The sequence below is a fragment of the Alligator mississippiensis genome, chromosome 1, assembly GCF_030867095.1.
Source record: "Alligator mississippiensis isolate rAllMis1 chromosome 1, rAllMis1, whole genome shotgun sequence".
Classification (NCBI taxonomy): domain Eukaryota; kingdom Metazoa; phylum Chordata; order Crocodylia; family Alligatoridae; genus Alligator; species Alligator mississippiensis.
The window spans coordinates 137910828-137933534 of record NC_081824.1 but is presented as its reverse complement, the minus strand read 5'-3'; the positions used below and the strand labels follow the sequence as shown (position 1 = coordinate 137933534).

The window sequence follows — 22707 nt, the reverse complement described above, 5'->3', positions numbered from 1 at the left end:
GCAAACAAATCAAGCTACACACTGGAAATAAAGTATTAAGACACAAGCAGCTTGGGTAATTTAGTGCTGGGGATACATTAGCTTCTATGTTGTGATCAACTGTGCAAGCTTGATTTCATATTGATGCTGCTGAACAACAAAACACTACTTCCAATTTTGAGCTACCAGATGTACCTTAATCATTTTGAGATCAGTTCTAAATTACATCAGAAACATGGTATTAAAGAAGACATTTAATTAGCTCCAACTGTTTGTAATTTTACCACTGTGAAGTTAAGCAATGACGCATTTGAAGCTTTACATCTAGTGGACTTATAGTCTCGGTCATGTTTCAGATATATTTTTTCTTCATCTTTCTGCCATAGACACAATTAGGCTTTAAGTATGCAGATCTCCAAAAGCTAGGCTTCACTAGCAAGAAAGCCATCCTAGCCATTTATGATCTCTATATAAAACAAAACACACAGAGCACCCGTACTCCTAAAAAAGGATAAAGAAGGGTACCAGAAGAGATGTTAGGACTTATTTTGCGACACCTCCCATCCTCTCACCCTTCTGGTTTAATTGACCTACTACCATGGCTTTCCATAAGCCTCACAGGAGCAGGAAATAAGAACCTTGTTCTACTGACAGATTACATATTATGCTTTTACAGGAATACAAAACGATCAGATGGATACAGGTGTCAAGCTGTACAGAATTTAAAAAGTTTTACTTCTTGCCTACGATAATTGGACTTAAAGAGATGTGCAAACAGCCATTTCAGAGATAGGGCATTTCAAATACACTGCGTTTAAGTAAATACATGCCATGAATTAGAACTTAAATTTTCACAAGTATTTAGGTATTTTATACTCCCATTATACAATTCTGCATCACACACACATATACCTATGTAAAGTGGTTACCCTCTGCCTGACACTCCAGCTCTGTTACAGCTGCTTAGGTTGCAGCTCAGTTGTTGTGATTTAGCACAAAGCACAAATCTAAAGTATACTTCAAGAACTCTGGTATTCAACTGTGACATTAATTTATTTTTGTTGGGTGCAGATACCTTTAATGGCTGAAGAGCTCTGAAAAGAGACCTGTTGACTTCCCCAGACCAGACACTTCCCACCCATCCACCCCCCTAAGTGTCACTGGAAATAAGTGATTCATACATAATCCCCATGGTCACTACCACTGCTAAGTACTCAAATACCCTATGAGGGACAAATAAGATTCTTACATGAATATTTTTAAGTGCTGTCGGATTGCATTAATGTAAATACAAATTAACATTAAAATGAAGTTTAAACAGGTAACTGGGATGAGAGAGAATCCAAGCTTTTGTTCTCTCCATATCATACTTCAACCCACAAGCATATATTGCTGTAAGCAGGTATACACACACACTTTTTCTACCCTGAGAAATTTGGGGCGGGCAGGGTAGAAAAAAAAAAGTGATTGAAGGTCTTTCTGTCACAGTTAGTGATGACAATATACACCTAGAAAACTTGCAAAATAGTTATATACCAGTAATTTTACTAAAGATCTGAGATACAGGACACAAAATATCAATTTGTTAACTTACCTACTGACAGATAGGTCTTTTTATTCAGGTCGTATGCACAAACTGCACTTGATCCTTCACACTCTTCAATAGGGTCACAGAAGTTTATTTTATAAAGCACCTGTCTGTCTGTATCAGTTGCTTCCCATGTATAACTGAAAGGGAAAAAGAAAAAAAGCTTGTCAGTTGATACACATATTGATGACCGTCAAAAAAAAAAAAAAAAAAAAATCCATTCATAAAACAGACTCCCCATGCCTGATGAAGGGTGACTGTGCCCAAAAGCTTGCCAAAATTTCCACCCCCTGACCCCCCCCCCAACTACTAAGTTGCTCTGATAAAAGATATCACATCTACTCAAAGAGCCTTGCCTGCCATTCATAAAACACTAATTTAACTTAAACTAAGTAGGTAACAATGCCAGTCTCTTCAGAAACCCAATTCCTAAGTTTAATCTGATTCAGGATATGCTTGCTACTTTTGCCTATGAGTGAAGAATAATGATAGGAAAAGCATTCCATCATTATACACTTCTTACATGGACTACTATGAATTATAGGAACCTGTGTCTAGATGTCCAAAAGTGTTTGTGTACGTGCATGCATGCCTGCGTGTGCATCCAAACTACCTTCTTCCCAACTCTACCCAGCCTGATTTTGAGTCTTATTCATCACTGAATCTCTCTGCGCCTTAGTATACACCAAGGCACCATTTTACCAAGAAGCTTCAGCCACAAGACAAATTTATCAGATATTTCACTGCAGTCTACAGTAGACGTGTCAGACATGCCCCAGCCTGAGGAGCCATTCCACCCAGCCCAGCAGCCTACCAAAAGCTGAGGGCATAGGTAGGGGGCATGATCAGCCACAATTCAGAGCCCTGACAGACATGGCAGTCAGTGGTAGCAGGGAGAGCAAGGGCTGTGTGCATACAGGCTTCCCTTGCCCTGCCACCAAAGCTGCTAGCCCTACAGATCCAACCGAGAAGGAGCCCCCAAGGTGTGGATCTGGTCCTGGGCAAATTTGATACCCTTGGCTTACAGGTTTCTGTGCAAAAACAGTGAAGTTGACTAATCTCGTTCACTCTGCTCTGCAACTGCTTGGGAAATACTATGGGCAGGAATGAAAACCTTCCAGCCCTAGTCTGCACAATCAGAATGAGAAACATTGTTATAACCCACTGAACCGTGCCATGACCTTCTCCTCTCCAAGACCTCAAACAAATCACCTTACAGTTACAACTACCACCAGACTGAAAGTTATCGTTACTGGTAGCAAGATTAGGTAAAAAGAATTGGGCATCTGCCCCATAAACACTTCCTCCATCTCCATCAGTCTAATCTTTAACTCCTTACCCAAAAAGTACACAAACACAGATGGAGCTCCCTCTATCCCAACTCTGCACATTTCTGATGTGGAGAATGAGTCAGTCACAGCATGGGGTGGAGTAGAACAGAAATTATAAAATGTTGAGATATGGAAAAAAAAGGGGGGGGGGGGGTGGACTTCATGCCAGAACAAAGGACTGAACTAGTAGTTAAACCAAAGAAGTTGTTTTTATCTTCTGGTGGTATGGAAATAGAGAGGGGGAGGGAAAAGAGTGCTGAATTGAAGTTGGTTTGCCAGGGAATAGGAAGGCAGGCAAGCAGGCTGATGGGACAAGTTTCCCACCAAACTATAAAATGCTTTAGCAAAATGAGCATCCTGCAAAGATGGAGACAAGGAAGTTCCAGCACTGAAATCTTCTTCCCCCAAGAAAACTAAAACTAGGTTTCCATTTGTCTTTGTGGAAAAAAACCCAAAAAAACAAAAACAAAAACACACGCACTTTTCCAAAGCTTTTCTTTCCATCTTGCTTTGAAGCTGAACAATCAAAACCAAGATCAAATGTTTTGATTGAGTTAAAAATCAATTGTTGTTTCCTTTTAGAAAGTGCTGAAGGTTTGGTCCCTGTTCAGAACAAAACCCAAAACAAATGCATTGTAAACCTTAAAGCCTCCATGAGAAAATTCTTCTTGACATCTGGTCAGAAAACACATTATGTGCTGCCATTTTTCATTCCCATAGGGTCAGGAAAAGCAACCCCCCCAATCAACTTTCTTACGGCAGGTAATATGCACAGACAGAAATCAAGTCACTGAACCCCTCAATGAAGCAGTCCAGTGTAAGTTTGATTATAAAGAAATGAAATACCAAAACATGCCTGTCAGTCAAAAATATTTACAGAGGGCACTAAGTTTTCCCCACCCACATACAAGGGCCAAGTTAGTGTCTTCCTTCCAGCAGGAGGGCTGGATTCAGCCAACTTGCATTTTCATACTAGCTAAAAGGTGGTTAGTTGAACAGCAGCAGCTGTACACATTTCAGGCAGCATAAAGGGGTAAAGTGCTGCTCTATAAGAAGTGTCACATTTCACAATCAGAGCCAGGATATCTACTTCCACACATGAGACAGTCACTAAGCGAGTTTGAGGGAATCATGTTAAATGAGTACACAACCAATTAGAGATGCTACTCACCTATTTTTGCTATACCCTGGCAAAGGCAAAGTACTGTGTGTGTGTGGAGGGGGGGGCGGGGGGGGGGGAACATTAATGACGACGGACAGACAGACACAACACGGGACCCTTAACTGTTAGTCTTTAAGAGTGTTCATTGTAATAAGACTATCTACCACCTCACCCCGCCCAAAACCCATAGTTAAATTTACTTAAATGAAAACAAAATTTTCTGGATGCATTTTTTGTTTTGACACCACAAATTCAGGTTTACTCTTGCAAATCACCACAAAAACTATGTACAGGTAAAGAACTACTAGCACTGATACATCTCTGACTGACACAAGGGCTTTAAAAATCAAAGGAGCTTTTGTATCCAGAAAATCTAAAACATTGTTTATCATGAAAATATAAGCCTGCTTATTCCTTGGTTTTGTTAAGTTTTCATTCAATTGAAATGTTAGAGGCACTGAAAAAAAAAATCTACAAAGATCCCTTTTTGGCATTAAATGAATGTAAAGAACCATACCTTCCCTACCACATGCTTTTGGCAGTTCGAGGGCTAACTAATTAAGCTGCTGTATGTCACACTATTTTGGATCAAGTCTGATCACTATTTAGTTTATAGGGGCTCTATATTAATGTATCGGGGGTGGGGGAAGAAAATAGTTTCTGTTAAAAAAAGATTTAAGTTAATAAACCCATCTAAACAAGATTTGCAAAACAGTTTTAATCGCAACCAATTTAGCTATTTTGGAGCAAGTTTGGTTGTAGACCAATCCTAAAATTCACAACCGATTCCATTTTTGGTCTCCTGTCATTTGATTCCATTCATTCCAATGCTGTCCAGTTACAATGCTGACAGGACCTTAGTTCCCCATTTAAGAAATAAAATCAAATATTGAGAAGGGCCAGAACAGCCAAAAAGCCACACTGTACACATAGGTATGACAGGAAATAGGTTGACAAGCAGAAGCAATTCTACTGAAGCCGATGCTGTTAAAACAAGGTTAAGTTCAGCACAGGATGTGGCTCTAAGTTTGGGCCGCAGACTACCCAACAAGGTTAAAAAATAAAGCTTGCCAACCTTTAATCCGATGAAGTAAAAGAGCAGGTTAATGTTGTGTCAACTTGTTCTGATGGACATAAACTTTTTTGTTCTCTACATCCAAGTGAAAAGACAGTTGCTGAGAAGTCAGCCACACCTGTTCCTGCACAATAGCGAAGGCCAGTCCCAAGTGGCATCTATTATGTTCCTACCCATCAGAATATATTGAACTGCTTGCGGGGCTTTGTGTTTCCAGGGTAAGACCCTGTTCTGTACAAGCAGAGGGAACCTGAGCAAGCCGGAGATGGCAGATTCTGAAGCTGGCGCAGCTGCTCCGCCCGGCTCTGCGGGGTCCCTCAAAGCACAGGGCCCGGGGCAGTCACCCCGATTCGCCCCCCTGCCCAGGGATGGCCCCATCTATAAGCTTAGTAGCCAGAGATCCACAATAGCTTTAAAAAAGGAAAACATTCCTAGTAGAAAGTGGGGGTGAGGGAGTGGAGGAAGAATTCTGAAAGACAAAATATGCAAAGTTATGGCTACATTTAAAAAAAACTGCATTGGAGAGCAAGACTATAGATAAAGCTGAAGTGCCCCAAAGAGTCTATACTCTGCATGCCAAGAGATGGGCGTACATGCCTTCCAAGTGCAGTCAATGTGTTATAGTTTGAGCCTCATCAATTTGGCTTAAAACTTCCTGAAATGGCTTAAACTTCCCTACCATGCTTTAACACTTCACTGTGGTTATGCACACCTTAAACTACATCCACTGACCTACACAGCAGAGTACAGGTTTCCAATCGCTGTATGCAGGTTCTGTACGTGCAAATTCGTTCTTATCCGATGACGCTTTTTATACCAAAAATTCATTACATGCAAGGTAAGTTCACTCTTATGCGAGTGGTGTAGTAGAAGCCCACAGTCAGCTGCTTTGTGCAGTGCATTGTGGGAGTGATGCGCACCAAAATATAGTCTCCTGCGGGGATCTGTACTCCTCGCTCATTGTCTCTGATGCTTGTTTTTGTAGTTGCCATCCCCATTATGATAGTGCCCTGTGTTTGCATGCACTGTCTGCTGTTGGCGAGTACCAAAATTGTCCTGTAAAAGTGGTAGAAATGGGTCTGGGGGTCAGTACTGTCAAGGTCTTGGAACATATCCCTATTTGTTACATTGTAAAGTGGGTTCCCTTTATGCTAATTCGAGTTATGTGCCATTTTCCAGGAACGCATGTATAGCATAAAGCAAGGGAAACCTGCACAAGCTCCAAACACTAGTTTTAAGATGATGACAACTGCAGGAAGTTCACTGTATGGGATACAGTCAAAGCAATTATAAAACTTTCCAAGACAAGACAAAGGAAGAATGTTATTAGCAAAGTGGGATGGAATAGCTCACATTTGCATATGTAGAGTAATATCTTGTATATATAGAAGGGACCTTCTAGTTAAATGTTTCAACATGCTTTACAAGAGTTAATTTAGCTGAACATGTCTAAAGTCACATGGGATGGCTATAAAAGATAGCTCTTTACCATCCCAAAGGGCAGGGCATGTGCTAAGGGTAAACATGGTATTCATTCATGTCATCACTTGTGGTGCTATGCATTTTAGTGTTGCAATAATCCAGCACGTGTTATTATATTATTAGAGCATACAGAGATGGGATGATTTGGGCAGTTAAGGTTGCTGGGAGGTAGGCGTTTTGTATTTTAAAAATATATATTCAATTTCTACTCCACAGATACTTGTATTTATATTTTACAGTCTGCAATAGAATCACTAATTTAGAAATTTGCAAGTGTTTTTACAACTTAGCACCATTTTAGTAATGCTTCTCGCTTTCACGCATTAGGTAGAAACACCAACTCTGTTGCAATTACCACCCTCCACAGTTAAACGGATGTGAAAACTACACACAATGGCTCATCCTACAAATGGAAAAAAATCACTAAAAACCAAAGCCAAAGAGGGGCTGAAATAAAAAAGCTTTTTCCTTTAACAACTGCCCTGAAAATATATAGCTGTCTAGAAGTTAGAAATGATCAATATGAAAATCAATTAATTTTAAATGTCCCTTAACTTGTGTCAGTCTCATGACAACAGGAGAGATGAACCATTTTTGAGCAGTGTCTTATATAAACAATAGTACATCTAGGGGATAGTTTTGATATTTAAAATTAACTCTTCACAAATTATAGTCAAACGTAAGTGAATCAACTGAAAAAAAATATATATATATTGCTTCAGTACAACTGTTTGCAGTATATGAGGCACAAGATAATCAACTTAAATCTGGTTTTACTTTGTACGGCAAGTTTCCAGAAGTTTTTCATAACTGTTCAAATGCAAATAATTTAGTAAATCAGACGTTTTCGATTATCAGGCAAGGGTTATGCCAAATACCAATTTCCATCACACAAATGACAGCAAACAGCACAGACAGCTGTAATAATATTATTTCAAAACAGACCTATAATGTGTGCGCACCCCCACTCCCAATCAGGCAATCTCATTATCTTCCCTTGCCAATACTGATAAATGAAGGCTGGATTAAGCAAGCTATATGCAAGAAAACAATATGCTTGGGATCAACATGCTAGTGTTCTTGTAAGAGAAAAGGAAAGCTAAATAGAAGAAACTCCGATATATGACTAAGGTGTTCAATGCTACAAAATGTACTTATAAGTCCACCCTTCCCTGAAAAGGAAAAAAAGATGCCTTACAGAGGTAAGCTTTCAAAGACTGGCACCCTTAATGAACGTTTAGTATAGCTCTTGTTTAAGAGAGACTTGTTATACAGTGAACAAGTTTAAGGAACCATGAAGTTGACATTCAAGTACAAATTTAACCCGAGTTGTTCTAGAAGCAGCACTGAAGGGTTCATGCTAATCATGTTTCAGTCCCAGAATAAGGGCACTCGGTTTGAGAGCAACAATTCTAGCTGGCAACCTGGCCAACTTAACCTGACAGTTCTCCCCTTTTCACAAGTGCAATTCGGAAGCAGACACTCAGAAGCCCCGATTCTGCCCACGGTGACATCTGTCCAAACCACTGCTTTCCAAATGGTTACAATAGCCTGCTTGCCGAGTTCTACTGATCATTCACATATTAGAATCGACTGCTCCCTCTTTCACCTACCTGGGTTTGCTCCAAGACTGAAATGAATTTTAAAATAGCTTTTTATTATCATTATTCCTCCTCATTTGCCTCACTCACAAATTATTAGTAAATATATAAAACAGAAACAGATTGAAGTGTAAAAACAAAAGACCCATGCTAGTTTCCAGAGAACACCTGCACACTAAGTTTCCATGTTTTCATACATGGACTTTAAATTAGTATTTTGGAGAAGGAGTGTTAAGTGCATGTCTGACTGAGCTGTTGAAACATGTAAAGCTGTGCATGACTTGGCTTTATCCAAAATAGTTAAGAGACAGTTTCAACACAAGAACAGATAGGATACTCCTAAACACAGCACTGACAGAATCTCTTCAAGGCTGAGAAGCTACCCAATGTAATGCAAATAGTCAAGCCTGGAAAAGGCCAGTGTGAGCATACTGCACACTTTGTTCTACCCTAGGCCTTTAGAGTAATACTACCAGGTCTGGTGCATGGCTCAACTAAGCCAGAGACACTACAGTACTTAGGGCCCTGAGCTCACTCACGCGCACACACACACACACCACCCCCCCATTCCATCTAGACAGTTTCATTTTCTCCTACCATTGTTCAGTCTGACAGCTGTCCAAGTTAGTAACTGGAAAAACTAGCTCCCATTTCCTCCTTGAGGAGCAGCACATGCTTACATAAATCAGAATAAGTTAGCACATCTCCTTTGATCCCGAGGATTGGGAAAGAAAAGGAAAGCTAAATAGAAGAAACTGATGTATGACTGTGGTGTTCAATGCCACAAAATGTACCTATAGTCCACTTAGAGATGAGAGATGCACCCTCCCCCCCAAAAAAAAGGGAAAGCAGACTTCTGCAGCTCTTCAACTCAGCAACAACAGCTGGGGAAGGGCCAGGAGGCAACAAATACATTGTGACAAGTCTCTGGGCCTGTAACAGGCCCCCCAAGAGATCTTCACTACTCAAACATAGAGTATAATCACAGAAAGTTAGGGTTGGAAGGTACCTCAGGAGATCATGTAGTCCAACCCCCTGCACAAAGCAATACCATCCTCAACTAGATCATCCCAGCCAGGGCTTTGTCAAGCCATTTCTTAAAAACTTCTAAGGATTGAGATTCTACAACCTCTCTGGGTAAATTGTTCCAATGCTTTGCCACTGTCCTAGTGAGAAAGTTTTCCTAATACCCAACCTAAACCTCTCTTGCTGCAACTTGAGACCATTGTTCCTTGTTTTGTCATTTGCCACCACTGAGAACAGTCTAACTCCATCCTCTTTCAAGTCCCTTTTCAGGTAGTTGAAGGCTGCTGTTAAATCCCCACTCATTCTCTTCTCCAGACTAAATAAGCCCAGTTCCCTCAGCCTCTCCTCAAATCATGTGCCCCAGGCCCTCAACCATTTTGCTGCCCTAGGCTGAACTCTCCCCAATTTGTCCGCATTCCTTCTGTACCAGGGGGTCCAACACTGGATACAGCACTCCAGATGTGTCATCACCAGTAGCTGAATAGAGGGGAATAATCACTTCCCTCGATCTGCTGACAACACTTCTACCAATGCAGCCCAGTAGTAGGCATGTAAACATGCCTTTAAAAACTAATTACAAATACACACACACATAGGGGGTGTACACGTGTGTGCTCACGAACTCCTTTAAGTCTGAGAGTAAACCCAGACAGGTGAAAGAGGGAGCAGTCCACACATACATACATTTTAGAGTGGACTGCTCCCCCTTTCACCTGTCTGGGTTTGCTCTCAGGCTTAAAGGAATTTTTATTATTACTATTACTACTACTACTCATTTGTCTCACTAACAAGGTAGAAGTAAATATATAAATGTATTTTTATATTTTAAGAAAGACTCTCTAAGAGAGTGGTGAAGTACTGGAGCAGGTTACCCAGAAATGTGGTGGACTCCCCATCCTGGGAGGTTTTTAGGACCCCGCTGGACAAAGCCCTGGCTGGGGTGATCTATTTGGGGCTGGCCCTGCCTGGAGCAGGGGGCTGGACTAGATGTGACCTCCTGAGATCCCTTCCGACCCTACTTGTTGCAATATATATACACACACATCTCTATCTACCCATAGCTATGCCCGCCTGTGTATACATACATGTGCGCATGCACACTCAACACACTGCACAATTTCATGAAACCGAGCTCACCCCAGCCCCCAGGGTCACCCCGCGAGCCCACAAGCAGCAGCGCCCACCCCTAAAGCCGCCCCCCAACCCGCGGGCTGGGCGCCGCACCTACCCGCACAGCTGCGCCTCCAGGCCGGGGCCCGGGGCGGCCCGCAGCAGGACCGGCAGCAGCAGGACCGGCAGCAGCCAGGCCGGGGGCGCGGCGGCAGCCATAGGCGAGAGAGAGGGGAGGAGACAGCTGGTCAGCGCGGCGCCGCGGGCATCACCCCCGAGCGGAACTGGGCAGTCATGTGACCCTCCCCCGAGCGCCGCCCTCACGTGACCGCCGCACCACGTGGCCGCAGTCAGGCGGTGCGTGACGGCTACGTTCTACCCCCGCCCCCTCCGGAACTTCCTCCCAACCCGTGTGTACGAATACGTCACAGCTGTCCGCTCTCACCTCAGCTCGGGATGAGTGTTGTTTTGAGTGCGGACGCGGCTGTGAGGAATTACTGTTGTAGGCTGACAAGGCTCTTTGTCCTCAGACCGACATGGCTGCAACCAGCAACCCCCAATTAGGAGGATTTATTGTGGCATTGTGTGCCCTTAAGTTAATTATCATTCAGTGATTCTTAGATCTTGAACATTATTACTGAAATATTATATTCTATCTTGAACATTATTATTGTACTATATTCTATCATCTATTTATAGTATTATATCTAATATATCTTATGTCATATCATATCTCGTGTCCAGTCCTCATGGCTCTCCTGCCCCTGCTGCAGCAGATAGTTCAGGGCAAAGATTGGGCTTATATAACAAGTCATCTGTGTACCTACATGCTCTAGTCTCCACACGCGCCCCCTTTCCTCCCTCTTCTTTCTCCTTTTCTTCTCTCTCTCCCTTTCATTTTTCTCCCTTCCTTTTTCTTTCCCGCTTCCTTTTATCTCTTCTCCCCCCTGGGCCTCACTGAATGCGGTCATCTTCACTTGCAAAGGACAAACAACAATACAATACGATAATCATTGTCATAGTGCTAACGATATTAAGGTGTTAGTATTAGTATTATTGGTGTAACTTATCATAATTAATAATTGTGATGATTATTAATCATCTCCCCCAGCGGGTGACATTTGACAGCAAGTTGGCAGTTAAACAACAGAAACAACAGTTTTTGCTTCAGGAAAGCCAAGAGGGTGTAGAAACAGTATTCGTGTTATTAATAATAGTTGTAATAATATGTAGATGTTAGTGTAATTGGTATTACTATTAATAGTAATAATAATGTGTTAATTTTGTATTAATATGATTATTAAGGTGTTAGTATTAACACCTTAACTAATACCTCTATGATTATTAAGGTGTTAGTATTAGTAGTAATATGATTAAAAGTAATAGTAATGATATTAAGGTATTAGTATTATTCGTATTGCTATTAATCATTATAATAGTAATACAAGCAATAATAAAGTACAGTTATTAATGTGTTAGTATTAATAATAATAGTAAGAATACAATGTTAGGGTTACTGTTAATAGTCATTGTAATTGTAACAATTATGATTATTAAGGTGTTAGTATTATCATGAATAATAATAATATAAAGTGTTAGTATTTGGATTATTGTATTACTGTTATTCGTTATACTACTAATGCTAATCATAGCACCTTCATAACAATAATCAGCATGCTAATATTATTAATAATATATTTAATAGTAATAGTAATATTATTGTTGTTAAAGTATCTAAACATAAATGAACTTCTCATAGGTGTCACCTCCCAACAACTACAAAACGTAATGTTTGCTGTCCACCATCTCTCTTTCAAAATATACAGAACACAACCCACTGCACCACCCATCCCCAGTCATCAATGCCTCCCTCGTTAGGAGAATGACAGGACTCCCCACCTCATGGTAAGGTGCAGGCACCAGCCAAACTCTGAGGCACCAAAGGATGGACAATTACAAAAACAAAAACCATGACGTGGAAACTCAAAACATTAAAACCAGTGCATCCAAACCCTTCAGTACTGAGTGGGATTGGAAAGTAATCCTGGGTGAACCAGTATCTCTTCCCATTGGTAAGACTTGACAGCAAGTTAGCAGTTAAATGTCACAAACAACAGTTATTGCTTCAGCAGGAATGCCAAGATGGTGTAGAAACAGTCCCTTGTTTCATACTGTGGGAAGGAGCAGAGGCTTGCACCATACTGCAAGCCTCTCTCCTAAGCAGGTGGAAGAGAGGTTGTTCTAATGCCACTGCATCTCAGTTAGCCAAGTTGCTAGACTCCGATCTTAGAAAGTTATAAATAGGAACATTTGAGCAGAAGAACAGGGCTGAGCCTTTTGAAATATACTTTAGATGATGAGCACTCTTGGAAATGGAAAAAAACAAAGAATTATTCCTCCCAAATAGAAACAGCTGATTTTGATGGAAGGAAAAACTACTCATTAGTTATAAGCATTCTCCAGAAGATACTTAAGCAGAAATGTGGATGCTTTAAGATGTTGCAGGAATGTTTGTCTGCTTCTGTTTTCCCAGCCCTACCCCCTTGCAGGCTTACAGCGCATGGAATTCCAAATAAAGGGCCATATTATAATAACTCTCTCTATATTGAATACAGGTGTCCCTTGCTTTATGCGGGCTCTGTACATGCGAATTCACTCTTATGCAATGACCCTTTTTATACCAAAAAATTGTTATATGCAAGGTAGATTCACTTTTATGCGATCAGTGTGGTGGAAGCCTGCAGTCAGCTGCTTTGTGCAGTGCATTGTGGGAGTGATGCCATAAGCGGAGGAAGAAAACATTATTTGGGAGGGCTGAGCCAGGTGGTGGTGCCCAGCCTAGGCTGCAGCACCGGCTTCTCCAGCCCAGCCCAGTCTGGCCATGTCAGGGCTGCACCCTGGGAGCTATGAGCCATGAAGCCGCCTGGCAGCAGCACCCACAGCCACTGCTCAGGGCAGCTGGTGCCCGTGCTTCTGGAGCTGCTGCTGCCCCGGGAGTGACACGATGCCACATCAATACAGTTGAAGTCTTGGAACATATCCCTATTTGTTACATTGTAAAGTGGGTTCCCTTTATGCTAATTCAAGTTATGTGCTGTTTTCCAGGAGAGCATGTATAGCATAAAGTGAGGGAAACCTGTAATACCTTCCTCCACAAGCAGTCCTACTGATTTCTGTGGGTCCACTTCAAACATTTTACTAGTCCAATGGATAGGAGTTCTACAGTCTGGACAAGTAAGTGTCATAAACTGATGAAGAGAAACCTTCTCCCAGAAAGAAATATTGAAGAACAAAACAGTATTCAATTAATCTCAGAGCCAGACCTGTGATAAAATTAAAGGCATGTGCTAAAAATTTTTGGATTGACCTGTCACTTTCCTTGACTATTTTCTAATATTATTTTAATCACTTTTGCAAACGTTCATGATTTTATTGATAATCTCATGGGTTTTGGGGGTTTTGTGGTTTTTGTCAAGTTTAGCATGAGAATCCCAACTATCTTTTCATTTTTTTAATACATTCCTAGTCTGTGTGGTTGTGCAAATAAGGTTAATAACATGAATCAGAAGATTTGAAAATAAGAATTCAAGCCCTGCCTTCCCCCTCCAAAGTCTCTCGGTTCCTTAAAAAAAAAAATCATGATTTTTAAGACAATCTCATGATTTGGGGGAGTTTATAGGTTTTGGAAGATTAGCTATTATAGTTTGGGATTTTTTTACTTTAAGAGTTTAGGCAAAAGTATGCATGTTTCTAAATTTTGTTATGCTGAATTTCCTGTAGCTGAACACGCACACACACACACACCACTGTCAATCTACTGCACCTCTTAATATAAACAAAGCAGCACAAACCTGTAACCTGCTGTCAATAAATTCACTAGGAACTCTGTTAGCTATGGACTTTGAAAGCCATGGCACAATCAACAACAGTGAAAGCAGATGCTTCTGATTTGAATGATCAATTTAGCCACTACTTACATGATAATATTAAATAGAACATCATGCCTGAAAAAGATACTCTACATACTTTAAGCATGTAAATATCTCCCCTGAAGTCACTATGATTTCTCATATGGTTAACTTTAAGCACATCTGTAAGTCTTTACAGAATCAGTGCCTTGCAATTTATAATGGCTCGGTTAGCTTATACTATCTGATAATAGCAAATCCAAAAGCAGACTTCTGATTTTAAAAGTGAAGAATTTTATCTTGATTACATCTCCAAACATGCAAACTGCTTCACATGGATAGACCCCAGCACTTGCAGTCACAGAGGCTTCAGGTCAAGAAGCCCTTGTGAAGTATGGACTTGTAAGAACTGGGCTTGATCTTCTCTGTAAAAAAAGTGCGTGTGGGAAATGTGACCGTGTGTGTGGTACAGTTACATATAATGTCACTACCTATAAAGCAAGATTAAAATCTAGCTGGATAATTAAGTTGTGTAAATATTTAAAGATATGAGGAAAATGCTGATATTTTTACATTAAATTATTGTGTAAAATTGTGGTAGAAGTAAGGATTTCTTGGGGTGATATCTTTTATTAAACCAACTATGTAACTGAGATAAAGTTAGACAAGTTTTCAAATAAAAGGCATTCTTCATCAGGTGTAACATTGATCATAATGATCACAAGCCCTAACAGAGTGCTTAATTTTAATCAGGCAGGTAGATTAGTAGTCCCACTGAGACCAGTGGGATAACTCCCACTGCCTAAATTAAATGCATTTAGAAGGGCTTGCAGGAGCTGGATCACAGCTATGTATCAAAATATTCTTGATCTTACATAATAATATGTATACCCAGTAGTTAATTTTGAATACATTTGTATGCAAATATAAATATTTACCTTTCAGGTTTAAACTGACATTTCACCTACCTCTCAGCAAGTGAGATGCTGTAGGAATGGTACTGAATTAAAACATTCTAAAACTTAATCTAATAGTCTAACCTTTTCTGGTCCTTAGCTGAGGCACAGCATAAATGGAGCTGTTGGTTAAGTTTGCTTTTGGTCCACTCAAGAATCTCACACTCATGTTGAAAACCTCCAGTTATTGTTGATCTCAGCAGATAGGTTATTGCTGATGGTTAATGAATTGACAAATTCTTTAGGGTCCTTCCTCAGGTCTGGCCTCATCTTGGAAGTTGTGGCCCATTCAAGATCATCTGCTTTAATAATCCAGCTCCTTCTTTGTAGATTTTATCACTGAGTCCAATATGTAGTCTCTCCCATATAGCATTGCTTGCTCCTCAAATATTTGCATCTGCAGTCGATGTCTCTCTTCACCCTGGCAGTTAAATCTGGTCTCTAGTCTTAAAAAGGAAGGCACAAATGGAGCATTTTTTGATGTCAGTCTACCATTGTCAGGTGAGGTTAGGCTTCTAGTTACTAACTTTCTCTAAGCTTTACAATAATAAAATTATTACTTCTGTCTTCTCCAAGGCACAGGACTGTTCAGAAGGTTCCTCACTGGATCAATCCTTGTCTGTACTCGGACACCACTGTTTATGACTCTGATCTTTCTCTCTCTCCGATTTCCTCAACTTGTATCTGTCATTATTTTCCAGGCATCTGTTGTTACAGCCTCTCTCACTTTCCACTGTTCCCTCATCTTTTTCCATTTTGTCTTTTCCCTTCCTAGCTTTCTGGTCTCCATATAAATCTCTCTTGTCCTAGATTTACTTTTCTTCTTTACTTTCTATTGCTCCTGTTAATAGTTTTTCAGAGATTAATCCCCTCCTACGTCCTGTTAGCTTGCTATATGGCAATGTAAGACAAGATTATTAAAAGAATGCAAATAAAGTTCAATGACCTTGTTTTACAAGCCTTGGTTTAGGCTTCTTGATACCATTACAAGGATAACTAGTGACATTTAGTAATCTGGCTGATATTCCTCAATGGAACTTTAAAGTAACACCACCTTTTTCTAAATTTGCTGATTTTTGCCCCTGTCCCTTGTGCTGTGCAAATTCTTATATATTATATTTTATATACTTTCCTAATAAGGATGCTGTTTTGTACTGTGAGCCAGGGGATAGCACGCGGCACTCTTAAAGACATTTTATGAGCTTGGATTTAGAGCTGTTTCTTTTGCAGTCCTTACCACAAACAGCAACCTCTCTGCGGACACGTCTACACTTCATGAAGTGTATACTTATAATGCTATAATTATAATGCATTAAGTTAGTACCTGTTATTACAGGTAGTGCCAGCGCATGCGTTTTTGTAGACTAATTCTATTGCGCATTAGTGCATTAGCACGGTTTTTGCCTGCCGCACTAATGCTCAGTAGAATTAGTCAACTGCGTATTTAGCATCTCATGTAGACATGCCCAGCATCCCTCTTCCATCTCTTTTCAGATCTTGAACCTGACTGCATGTGAAGTTACTCTTGATTAAAACCAGCATGGCTGTGTCTACACAAAATGCTAACTGCACAGTTGTTACTGCGCAGTCATTTAGTACTTGCATACCCAAGTACTAAATGCCTGCGCAGTAACCGGCATTACTCCACAGTAGCATCCCCACATGGCTTCCTAGTGATGTTGACTGTGCAGTAGCCCATTACTAGTGTGCAGTAGCATCGCATCACAGTTCATGCCATCCAACAGTACTGTGCAGTGGTAACGAGCTACTGCTCAGTAAGCATCTTGTGTAGACGTGGCCTGTGAGAAGAGAATTATGGGCATATTTTTTGTAAAGATGAGAGGTGTGGTTCACTACTGGATTACCCTAGTTACTTAATGGAGTTAAACTGTGTAAAATTAAAGCAATAGAATTTTAAGTATATTTCATACCAGTGTAAATCAACAGCCATTTCATTTGAAGGCAAAGAAATTATGCCAGCTAATTGTTACAGCTTTCTATGATCCTACCTCAAACATGGAGTTGGACTGGGGACCTCAGACTGACTGTATAAATACAATGTAGTTTATGTCTTATTTTGCTAATCTTGCTCTGTATACTTCATGATTGCCTGCAATTACAGAGGGCCTGAGAGGTCCCTTCCAATCCCATGTTCTATTTTTTTCAAATTCCATTAAAATACTGATTATTTGTTAAAGGAAAGGATGAGGAAAATAAATCTACCAAACTCATTGAGTTTATTGATTATGACTGTTAAAACATTAGAGTGACATAATACATAAAACAATTCTTGATGTGTTGCAGTGTCACAACTCGATAGAGTATACTTGATAAATGTATCAAATGCCCCATTATTTATAGCCTGCTTATTTACAGCAAATTAACTATTAAAATATTTCATACCCTCATCAACACCTTGTAGACTGGTTTTTTATCTCATTTGGTGGGGGATGGAGGGGTTCCAAAAACTTGGGACAGATTATAGGCTTAGATTCATGGATTCATAGATTGTAAGGAGCTGGAAGGGACCTCGCAAAATCATCAGGTTCAGCCCCCCTGCACTAGGCAGGAAAAGACAACTGGGGTCAGGTGACCCCAGCAAGGTGACTGTCCAGTCTCCTCTTGAAGATTTCCAGGGTGGGTGATTGTACCACTTCTGGAGGGAGTTTATTCCACAGTCTGGACACCCTAACTGTGAAGAATTTTTTTCCTAGTGTTAAGCCTGAAACGGTCTTCCAGGAGTTTGTGGCCATTACTCCTGGTTTTCCCCAAGGGTGCCCTGGCAAACAGCTGTTCACCGACCCCTTGATGTACTCCCCTGATGTAGTGGTAAACTGTTACCAAGTCCCCTCTCAGCCTTATCTTTTTTTAGGCTCAAGAGATCCAAGTCTCTCAGCCTTTCCTTGTATGGCTTGCTTTGCAAGTCCCTGATCATACAGGTGGCTCTTCTCTAGACTCTCTCAAGCTTTTCCACATCCTTGGTGGAGTGCAGTGCCCAGAACTGGATACAGTACTCCAGCTGTGGTCTCACCAATGCTGAGTAAAGCAAAAGAATCACTTCCTTGGTTTTGCTTGAGGGGCCCCTAACCCCTGCTTGTATTGGTTGATGCATACCAGAGTATTGTTTGCCCTGCTTGTTAGCCATAAGTAGAAATGCCCATTTTGCCCCAGTTTCTTTCTACATCTACTATCAAAATCTGTTATAATTTGGAGCCTATTTAGAATAGGTAGTATATATACTGGGGGTCTTGTTCACGATTCAGTATGCACAGAGAAAAACTTACATCATAAAACTTGTATAAAATTGTAATATCAATGCATACTATTGATTAAGACAGAGGTTAATAAACATAAAGATTACCTAACCTAATGACCCAACAGCATTTTAAGAGCTAAGGCTTTCCCTACAGTTTCCTTCACATGGTTATTAGTTGTATGTTGTAAAAGCCCATCTTCTCAGTCCTGCAATCTGATGCACCAGGATGGACCCCTGTGCATACTCAGAATCCCACAGACCTCAATGCACTCTATACTTGTACAGTAGTCCCCAAGGGTGGATCTGGTGATAAATTCAGGACAAATGTTTGTAGAGTTGGGAAAGAAACCTAGGAAAAGCTGTGCAAGAAAGTTATTGAAGAAAATCTAACATTAAATTAGCAAGTAACTAGTCAGCAAGTTTTCTCTCTACTCTACTTTTCCCTGCTCTACTTTTCCCTGAAACTTAGAGTTGCTTATCTCTTCTCCTACAACAGACCCTTCTCTTACTGCAGAGTGCTTGTTATCTATGGCATTACAGTAAACTAGTGATGGATTTGCCCACTGCAGTCATCAATAAGCCATACTCATAGGGCGCGTCCACACGAGCACGCATGTGTCTCTTGCCCCACCTCAAACCCCTTTGAGGTGGGGCAACAGGCATGTGCGGAAACAAAATAACGCCTGGATATCCAGGGGTCTAAAAAAATTGATGTTTAAAAAAGCAAAGCAGGCCACAGTCCATGACCTTGGCCTGAGGCAACCGGTGGCTGGGTCCTCCATGGAGATGCTCTGGCTGCAGAGCATCTCTATGGTTGGCCCCTCATCCTGGAGCTGGCTACACTGCATGTTTCAGCACCAGGGCTCCGGTGCCAGTGAGTAAGGGGTTGGGGGGGGACTGGAGGAGAGAGGAGGGGACCATGGAGGGGACTCCCAATGGTCCTGCCCACTCCCCCAGCCCCCCCAACCCCTACCAGCCCCCCTGAGGCCCCTGAACCCTGCTGGGGCTGGTTCCTCCCCCAGCCAGCCCCCAAAAGACCCCCTACCCCTGATGCAGCCAGCCCCTCCCCCTGCCAGCCCCACCAAGGCTCCTGACCCCTGCCGCGGCCAGCCCCTCCCCCTGCCAGCCTGCCAAGGCCCCCAACCCCTGCCCTGGTTGGCCCCTTTCCTGCCCCCCCATCCCATAGTCTAAACAAAACCAGAAAAACAAACAAACCTGGCACTTACCAGCAGCTCCATTTTTTTTCTGGTTTTTTTCAGGGGGTTTTTTAACTAATGGTGCCTGGAGTTGTGGGGGTAGCCATGAGGGCCTGAGGGTGCAAGTTGGGGGAGTGAGGCTGGGTGGGGCAGCCATAGGGGGATTTGGGGGAGCCACTGGTGGGGTACAGCAACTGGTGGGGGATGGGGCCAGGTGGGGCAGCAATTGGGGGGCTGGGGTGGGGCATGTGGGCCTTGAAAGGGGGGTGGTAACCCCTTTGGGGGCCATTTGGCCCCTGTTGGGGGGCCATAACCCTTGTTTGGGGGCTGAATCCCCTGTTGCGGGGCTGATCTCCTGTTGGGGGCCTGTACCCCTTGTTTGGAGGCTGAATCCCCTGTTGGGGGGCTGAATCTCCTGTTGGGGGGGTATACCCCTTGTGTGGGGGCTGAACCCCCTGTTGTGGGGGGCAAAACCCTTGTGTGGGGGCCATTGCCCTGTAGGAGTGCAGCAAAACATGTATTCATGAATTCATGAAACCTGTATTTAGAGTTCACTTTATTATTATAACAGACTTGCTTTAATATTGTAAGATATATCAAACATATATATAAAACATTGTCCAACTGATCACTGTCTCTGTCTTGCTCTCTGTCCTTATAATTGTCTTTTGTTTTACTTGTGGAGGAACATGGATTTGGGGGTATTTTAGAGAGTGATTTTGGGATTTTTTTATCAGGGATTTTTCAGTTTTCCAATAGGGAACACCAGAATTCCTGCTAGGGAGGCCAGTGACAGGACCCCACCTGCTCAGAGCTGGCACCTTGGACCCATCTGGCTGTGGCTGACCTCCTGGCCAAATGAGACCAGGAGGATATGCTTTGACAGTTCAAAGCAGGCCACAACACCTGGAACATCTTCCGGGTGATAGCTGCCCAGATGGCTGGGCAGGGGCACAAATGGCAGTAATGCCACACAAAGACCAACCCTGCAACCTCAGTCCACTGGCAGCTGGCCCAGAGGGGCAGATGCCTCTACTGGCTGTGCAGTCCCCATCCAGGTCTGGCAGGTGCACAGCAGGTCACAGCCAGGCAGCAGTCCCCACTGCCAGACTACTGCACTGGGTAAAGGGTGCAGGGAACTATCAGGGCTGCTACAGCAGTCCAGCTGGCACAAGGGGTAGTGTCCCCAGGTACCAATTAGCTGGGCCCCAGAAGCTCCTGAGAGCTAGTAGCCCTGAGCTACTTGCCAGGGTGGCTTTTTATACTGCTGGGGCCAGGACAGGGCAGCTTTTTATACTGATGGGGACAGCATAGGTGTTGGCCCCAGGCTTGAGCTCCCCCTGGCTGAAGATCTGGGAGGAGCCTGGCAGGGTTATTTTGCCCCAAGTGCATGTCTGAGCATGTGCGCTGAAGCAAAAAGCCCTGGCTTAAATTTGCACTTCTTCTATTTGAGCTGCTGCAAGTGCACACGCTTGCATGTGTGGACATGCCCATAGTGCACGTGTGCTTGCAGCAGCTCAAATAGAAGTGGTGCAAATTTGAGCCGCGGCTTTTTGCCTCAGCGCATGTGCTCAGACATGCACTTTGTTGTAGAGCAAATTGTGCCACTTGGGGCAAAATAACCCTGCCTGGCTCCTCCTGAAGCTTCAGCCAGGGGGGCTAGAGCCTGGGGCCAGATGCCAGTGGACTGCGGTTGCAGGGTTGGCCTTTGTGCAGCACTACTGCCATTTGTGCCCCCTGCCCGGCCATCTGGGCAGCTATCACCTGGAAGATGTTCCAGGTGTAGTGGCCTGCTTTGAACTGTCAAAGCATGTCCTTCTAGTCTCATTTGGCCAGGAGGTCAGCCACAGCTAGATGGGTCCAAGGTGCCAGCTCTGAGCAGGTGGGGTCCTGCCACTGGCCTCCCTAGCAGGAATTCTGGTGTTCCCTATTGGAAAACTGAAAAATCCCTGATAAAAAAAATCCCAAAATCACTCTCTAAAATACCCCCAAAGGACAAAGTTTTATTGATATATCTACAGTGTAAAAGCAAGTCTCTTACCATAATAATAAAGTGAACTCTAAATACAAGTTTCATGAATTCATGAATACGTTTTGCTGCCCTCCCACAGGGTGATGGCCCCCACACAAGGGGTTGGGCCTCCACACAAGGGCTACAACCCCCACAACAGGGGAGTCAGCCCCTGCACACGGGGTTCAGCCCCCACACAAGGGCTATACCCCCCCAACAGGGGGTTCGTCCCCCACATGGGTTCAGCCCCCCAAAAGGGGGTTTGGCACTCTCACAAGGGGTACAGCCTCCAAAAAGGGGGTTCATGCCCCACACAAGGGGTACAGCCCCCAAACAGGGGCCAAATGGCCCCCGCAGGGGCTACCACCCCCTTGCAAGGCCCACATGCCCCACCTCAGCCCCACGATTGCTGTCCCACCTGGCTCCATCCCCCACCAGCTGTTGCAGCCCCCCCGATGGCTTTCCCACCCAGCCCCACCCCCCAACTTGCACCCCCAGGCTTCATGGCTACCCCCACAACCCTAGGCACCATCACTTAAACTCCTCCCCTCCCCCCCAAAAAGAACAGAAAAAAAAATGGGAAAAAAAGCCTCTGCTTATGTGAGAAGTAGGGGGGGGGGGGCCCTCCGGGCAGAGCCCCCCAGGCAGCACAGGACAGCAGAGGGGCAGGAGTGCCCAGGCTGGGGCTGTCACCCTCCCCTGCACTGTGCAGGTGGGGCCCCAGTCAGGTACATGGCAGTTTCAACTGCCGGTAAGTGCCAAGGAGTTTTTTTTTGTTCTTTTAAAGTATGCGGTGGGGGGGCAGGGATGGGGGGGCTGAGGGGATGGAGCCAGACAGGGCAGGGGTTGGGGACCTCAGGGGGGGCTGGGGGGAGGGGCCAGCCACAGCAGGAATCAGGGGCCTCAGGGGGGCTGGTGGAAGGAGGGGCCAGGTCCAGCAGGGCTTGGGGGGCTCGGGGAGCTGGCGGGGGGGGCCAGCCCCGGCAGGGGTCGGGGGCCTCGGTGGGGCTGGCAACCAGAGCATCT

At 43.3% G+C, this 22707-nt stretch overlaps 1 protein-coding gene across 1 annotated transcript in view; it reads right to left on the bottom strand.

Moving 5' to 3' along the window:
- The window catches only part of IGF2R (insulin like growth factor 2 receptor), a 92493-nt gene extending 81844 nt beyond the window's left edge, over positions 1–10649 (bottom strand). Inside the window, exons 1-2 of the mRNA XM_006264580.4 lie at positions 10473–10649; positions 1574–1707 (exon numbers count right to left, since the gene is read on the bottom strand). Coding sequence (XP_006264642.3) covers positions 1574–1707; positions 10473–10573 — 235 coding nt within the window. The 5' untranslated portion in view covers positions 10574–10649. The remainder of the gene's footprint in view (positions 1–1573; positions 1708–10472) is intronic.
- Positions 10650–22707: the final 12058 nt, after the last annotated feature.